Source organism: Sphaeroforma arctica, assembly GCF_001186125.1.
Source record: "Sphaeroforma arctica JP610 unplaced genomic scaffold supercont1.1772, whole genome shotgun sequence".
Classification (NCBI taxonomy): domain Eukaryota; class Ichthyosporea; order Ichthyophonida; genus Sphaeroforma; species Sphaeroforma arctica.
The window spans coordinates 1-7,158 of NW_014038786.1; the positions used below are offsets into that span (position 1 = coordinate 1).

At 50.9% G+C, this 7,158-nt stretch overlaps 1 protein-coding gene across 1 annotated transcript; it reads right to left on the reverse strand.

Moving 5' to 3' along the window:
• Window positions 1–712: 712 nt before the first annotated feature.
• On the reverse strand, window positions 713–7,158 carry SARC_11590 (hypothetical protein; the record flags this gene model as incomplete). The annotated part of the gene is made up of 2 exons (XM_014294319.1): window positions 713–6,827; window positions 7,138–7,158. The coding sequence occupies 2 exons, from the start codon at window positions 7,156–7,158 to the stop codon at window positions 876–878; spliced, it is 5,973 nt and encodes a 1,990-aa protein (XP_014149794.1). The 3' UTR covers window positions 713–875.

Consider the following 7,158-nt stretch of genomic DNA (forward strand, 5'->3'; position numbering starts at 1 on the left):
ATGCATGTATATATATATGTGTGTGTGTGTGTGTATGTATAAATATACTGTGTAGGTATATAATACCCATCGCATACGCATTCCTGTTAATAAATTTAAATGCTGAAAGGCCCCTCGAGTGGACACAATATTATGTTATTAAACGACACCCTTGTAAGTGGTATGCCAGAGGTTGTACATGTCGCTTCGAACAAACTGATCTAATCAGTAGCTACAAATAACCGGCGAGATTGGATCAGAATCACATAAAAGTATTCAGAAATAAAAGGTGAAAAATATCACAAGTAATGCCTCTTTTTATAGACGACAGGCGATACAAGCCAAATGGAATCGCATATTCATAGAACGGTAGTATACTCGAGAGCAATTTTAGTACACAATGACCGACAAACGCACTTGCGGAGTCAAATGTTTACTCTCATTTTTAAATTCGCAATGCCTCGCGAGGTAATGTCATTATTAGAAACCAGATCAGGTGGTCTGAAACGATTCGCAGCAACTTGATAGGATCACATGCTGTCACTCGGTCCACCTCATATATTCATGCAACGATTCGCAGCAACTTGATAGGATCACATGCTGTCACTCGGTCCACCTCATATATTCATGCAACGATTCGCAGCAACTTGATAGGATCACATGCTGTCACTCGGCCCACCTCATATATTCATGCAACGATTCGCAGCAACTTGATAGGATCACATGCTGTCACTCGGTCCACCTCATATATTCATGCTTTGTGAGTCTAAAGTTTGCACGTTGCCGCGGTCATCTTCAACTTGAATTCTTGCATACCTTTTTCCAATTCAAAGCACTTCCCCAGGTACATTCCCCATATACCAGAAGACTACATCGCCAATGCTCTACAAAGGCCTTTATCTCCGATCAGCGTTCCAAATATACTCCGGGTGCAGACGTCTGACATGTGCATGATAGAGCTTGTCGCTCGTGAAACGCCCGTTGCAGCTATCCGCTGGGCAGACGAAGTCGTGGTACAGACGCATGTGCTCACTAATACTCGCGTCCTTTGCCGATGGCACCGTGCATCCTGTCAGCGCACATGCTTCTTCATACAACTCCTTCCTGTGAATTCGGTTCTGATGCTGCTTCAAGGCATCGACTGATCGGAAAAGCATGTTGCATGAACGGCACCTCAAGCCACCCGCGCCGGCGTGTACTTTTGCATTGTGTGCTATGTATTTTTCTACGTCGACTATTTCTCCACAGCGCGGTTGCCCGCAGTACACCCACCTACGGTAGTGCACCACAATGTGTTTATCGAGCAGCTCTGACGATTCAAACGTGGCGCTACACGCAAAATACGGACATCTATACATGACTACCATGCCATAATCGGGTCTAGCATTGTTCATAGCCTGACCCTGATTCGATCTAAAGTTGGGGTCGCCTGTTGCCTGACCCGGATTCAGTCCGTAATTAGAGTTACTCGCCACATGACCCTGATCTTCTCCAAATCTGGAATGATTCACAGCTCGATTCAAATTCAGTCCAAAATTAGGATCGATCGCCGGCTGATTCTGAGCCATTTCTAACCTGAAGTGCCCGTTGGCCTGACCCTGATTGTTTCTATTTCTGGTAACACCCATAAACTGCTCCTGATTCCGTCCATGTGTGGGGTCCTGACCCTGGTTCAGCACAGACGATGGTGGGTTTTTAGCCCAATCCGGCGGTACTCCGAATCTCGATAATCTCGCCGGTTGACTCTGTACTACTCCTTGTATGGGCTGTACCTGGGTAGCTCTAGGATTACCTATTGCCTTATTCTTATTGATCTCATGTTCAGAATGAGCCAAAATCTGGCCCTCACCCGAAATACCTCGAGGAGTCTCCAGTAACGTCATCCGGTCAGTCAATGGGGGCGGGTTCCGATCGCCCTTTGCAACATTGTCACTGCGTTTGTGTACGGGTGGAACTGACAGATGTCTGGTCAGGCGTTTATGTCCGTGTTCAACTGACATATGTTTGGTCAGACGCGCCTTCGCCGCAAAGCGTGCGCCACAATTAAGCTCTGGACAGTGGTAGTCGTGGCAGATGCGCATGTGATCGTCCATCTCTGTAGGCGTTTTGAACTTCACGCCACAGCCGACGAGTGCACAGACAAACTCCTCCCCAGGACTGTGCCAGGCCACTAGATGGAACGAATATGCTGTTATGGAAGCAAACGAATCTTTACACGGGTGGCACTTGTAACTGTTGCCATTGAGACCGTGAGCCGACTGCCGGTGTTTCAAGTAGCCCTTAATGCTCGAGGTCGCGTCGCAATTCGCTTCTGAACAGAACACAAGTCGTCTATAATGCGAGCCGATGTGCAAGTTGTACTCAAGGGGGTGGCTGAACACACCACTAGTACAGCCGAAGTATGGACACGGAGGGAAGGTCATATACATGGCATTGGGATTCATCATGGACCGTCTGAGGCTCTCGCTACTCTGCTTGTGAACGTGTACCATATGCTTACCCATCTTATAGTCTCGCGCATACCGTACTCCACAACCCGGCACCTGGCACACAACGTCGTGCACCGTACGCATGTGCTCGTCAAGTTGCGATAGGTCCTCGATGACGGCAGGACACCCGCTGACCGCACACGCACGCGGATCCTTGACATGATGGTCTTTCCGGATGTGTTGGATGTACTCGCGGAAGGTGCTGTATGTCTGATCCGAACGGCAGATACCACATTTGAAGTTTGCTGTGATACCGTGCACCAGACGCAGATGGAACTCGCAATCCGACTTCATAATCGCAGTGGTGCAGCCCGACTGCCCACAGAGCATCCAGACCCTCTGGTGGTTGATCACATGCGCGACGAAAGAATCCAGCGTGCTCATCTGTTTTCTACAGAAGGTGTATTTACATGCGAAAGACTTGGTCTTCGTGGCGTCCTCAGGCACACCCGATGCCACACCCACAACCGCTCCATCTGCTGACATGCTTACGAGCTTGTTATCTCCATTCCGATCTAGAACAGCCAATGTTTGATCAGTACCTCGCATAGCACCGGACTCCGACTGCGGGATTTCCTGGGCCGTTCTAGCCTTCTCGCTCCCTGAGCTTCCATCACGCTTAGATACGACCTCCTTCTTGTGATGCGTTGCCGTGTGTCTGGCCAGCCGCGACGCGTAAACAAAACGCTCCTTGCAGTGTTTTGATTTGCATATGTAGTCGTGGTTATCGTGCATGTGACTATCGAGCTTAGAGGGTCTCGCAAGCTGAGAGGTGCATCCGCATATGGCACACGCTAGAGGCTTCTCAGTTCCGTGTCGTCGTGCCGTGTGCGTGATATACTTCTCAAAGGTTTTGTGCGACTTGTTGCAGGAACCACACACGAAGTTATCAGTTATACCATGCGCTTTGTAGAGATGCTGCTTAAGATCGGTCTTCAGAAATATTTCCCGACATGACGGCTCAGGACAACACGCTAGGCGGCGATAGTGATGCACAACGTGTTTCTTGTACGAGACGAAATCTGTAAATTTTTTATCGCAGCCAGAATAAAAACAAGAAAATGGCACCACTTTCGTTGTAACCGGTTGTTTGCTTGACGCCTTTTCATCAACCTGGAGCTTTGCAGCTTTAGCATCCACCTTGCTTGTTACCTTTCCACTACCCTTCTTTGTATCTTCGCCACTCCCCTTCTTAGAATTTTTTGCACTCGCCTTGCGCGACTCTTTCTCACTCGACTTCGGGGACTCCTTCTTACGCACCTTCCTTGATTCCTTTGCGCTCAGCTTATCAGCAACCTTCTCACGCTTTTCAGCTATCTCGGGCGTGGCCTTGTCGTGCGTCTTGACAGCCTCAGTGTAGCAAGACGCCGTATGTGTAGCCAAGCGAGATGAGTATACAAAGCGCTCGCCACACTCTGGCTCCGCACACACGTGGTCATGAGACTGCCGCATATGGGCATCCAGCCCCGCGCTGGTTTTAAGCTGTGCCGTGCACCCGGCGAGGGCACATGCATGCTTCAATTCGGGTCCGTGGTTCTTCTCCATGTGTGTGCGAAGGTTCTCGTATATCTTGAAGGTGTGTGACTTGGGACAAGCAGAGCATTTGAACTCGTCCACGCATCCGTGGGCTGATCCGAGATGGCGCTTGTAGTCCGTCAACAGTGTGATAGAGTTACACTCGGGTACGCCACAGTACACCATGCGCCGGTAGTGCTTGCGGATATGGGTCCTAAAGAGATTGTCAGTGCTACACTTCTGATCACACCCATTGTACGGACAGAGAAGTGTTTCTTTCTCAACCCGAGTCTCGCTTCCTGCACCCTTCGGCGACACCTTTGCACCAGACTGTGGCTTAGCCTCGGGTTCTAAGTGAGCCACAGAGGGTTCCGACTTCCCAGACAGCGATGTGCATGTGCGGTCATCCTTTGTATCCGCTGGAGTCTCAAACGTACCCTGGTCCAGGTCAATGACAGTTAAGTCATGCTGGCTGGCTCTGTGTATCGCAAGGTCTAGTGCGTGCACAAAACGCTTGCCACAACCTCTCGCAAGGCACACGCTGTCGTGACTGATACGCATGTGTTCGTCCAGCCCAAGACCTTCGTCCAGCTTGGCCGCACACCCCAACAAAGCACACGCAGTCGCTTTCGTAGTGGGGTGGCGCTTGGCCTGGTGTGTGATATATTTCTGATACGACTTGTACAATTTGTCACACACACTGCACACAAACACGTCCAGCTTATGCGAAGTACGCAGGTGAGCTTCGTGATCAGCACTCGCAAGCACGCTACCACACCCTGACTCCCCACAGTACACAAGACCTTTGTAGTGTGTTCGTATATGCTCAGCCAAATCCTCCACCGTCAGAGACGTCTGCCCACACTGTTGGTAGGAACAGACCATGGCCAAGTCTGTGTCATGCGCCCCCACCTGGTGCTTGAACAGTTTCTGGGCATCCACAAAAACGCGCCCACACTTCTTGCGCTTACACACGTGCGAATGGGGCATGTTCTGGTGTGCGTTCCGCTTTTCGATCCTTTTCTTGACGGTTTTACAACCTAACACGGCACACCTGTACAACCCTTGGGATGTCACCCCCACCGCCAAGTGCACATCCCGCTCATGAAACGCCTGCTTTTTGTGGGTGGGAAACACCAGTCCACAACTGGCATGCTTACACGCGGGTGCGTCGCTAATCCTGCCGTGGAAGGACCGCCAGTGCTTCTGAAACGCCTCCACGCTGCCAAATATCTCGCTACACGCCGTATTCGCACATACCACCGTTGTCAGGTACTGATGAGAGGCCGTATGGCGCTCCAGGTCCTTCGCGGTCGTGAAGCAGGCCGTGCAGTCCTCGTATGTGCATACATGCACCACCTGTCCCGTGTGCGAGGTCAGGTGGACGTCGAAGTACGCGATGCTCGCAAACGTCTGCCCACACCCCGTGAAGAAGCACGTGTATACCTCACCCTCGGCGTTGGCGTGGTCGTCTAGACTACCTGCCTCTCCACTGGCCGCGGCGGATCCCTCCATCTCCATCTCAGCTAAGTCGCCGTCATCCGAGCTCTGCGCATCGTCCGATGCGCTCCGTTTCTGGTTGCCTCTGGTCTTCCTACCGCGTTTGGCACTGGCAGCCATTCGAATGTTCTCGTATGCATCACTGCCGCTTTCACGTTCACTGTCAGTGTCACTGCTACTGTCGCCGTCATTACTGTCACTATCACTATCATCCTCGAAAGAACTCGCATGTCCACTCGAGCTGTCGCTGTTGCTATCTGCCCCAGCTTCCTGGCCCGTTCCACCACGCCCACCACTGCGGTTGCTGTCAAGCTGGCTAAAATCACTGTCACTATCACTGTAACTGCTGCTAGAACTACTGGAACTGTCAGAGCTACCCGAGCTGCCGCCGTTGACCTGCGCCTGTTCCTTGATGCTGGCCTTGGCTACGCCGCTCTTGATCCTTACCCCAATCTTCTTCCGCTTCATCGTCACAACTGCCGTGTCCAACTGGACATCACCGTCATCATCACTGCTACTACTGCTGCTGCTTGCGCTACTGCTGTCACTGCCACTGTCACTGCCACGGTTGTCGCTGTTATCGCTACCACCGTCGCTACATACCTCTATAGCGTTCCGTTCATACTCTGTGCCACTAACAGTGCTCTTCTCCATGTCTGCACCGACTATCTTAGCTTGACCTCCTGCGACACCCCCATTGAGAGGAGCACTGGTATCAACCTTCTTGTCGGTCTCCGCGGACCCGCTATCTTTCTCGCTCCCCTTACTGTCTACAGCAGTCTGCCTCTTAAGTACAATCTCACTTTTGATACGCCCAATCATACCGTCATCGTGAATATCATTAGCAGTCTCAGGTACACTCTCCCCTCGCGGGCCATCAGTACCGTGACTCGGCGCCCCGAGCTTCGGACTTCCTGCACTCTCCCCTTCACCCAGCCCCGGCTCTACTTTCACGTACCCTCCTCCTTCACGTTTTATGGCAAGGCCACCATAACCAGCTGTGTTGCCTTCGCCATTAATGTGCGTACAGTCCTCCAGCCTTGCGGCCTGGGTGATATTTCCCATCAGGCCCTTCCCCGCGTGTATATCTGCACTCTCCGAGCCCAACAGCGGGCGCTCAAGCTTCACTTCGAATACAGGCGCAACATCGACCATAGTGATATTCACACCGTCGTCAAACACCTTCTTTTCGATCTTGATACGTTTTGCACTGTCGACCTCTCCGTTAACCGCTTCTACAGGGCGTTTGTTGGCGGCGGTCTTGTCCGATGCCGCTGAGTGGTTTGGTGTGGGGGGCACCTTATACGTACACCTCACATTATGTCCGTTGTGCCAGTTCTTAATCTATAAGACCATGATTGTTCGGGATCAGGTGTTAGTGAATTTTCGTAATCGCAGACAGCAGAAGACCAATCTGAAGACTTCCTGTACACACCCGGGTAACAATTAACGAACCCAACACGAGACATGCAAAACTCTATTACCTAGATGTACATCGAGATTATCTTCAATACATAGACAAATATATCTTGCGTATAGAGATCTCATACGACAAGCGTATACCAACACATGTAATTGATAATATCTGTAGCTATTCGTACATGTAATTGATAATATCTGTAGCTATTCTTAAAATGTACACTAATTTCATCACTGCCGTTACAATCATTGGCAT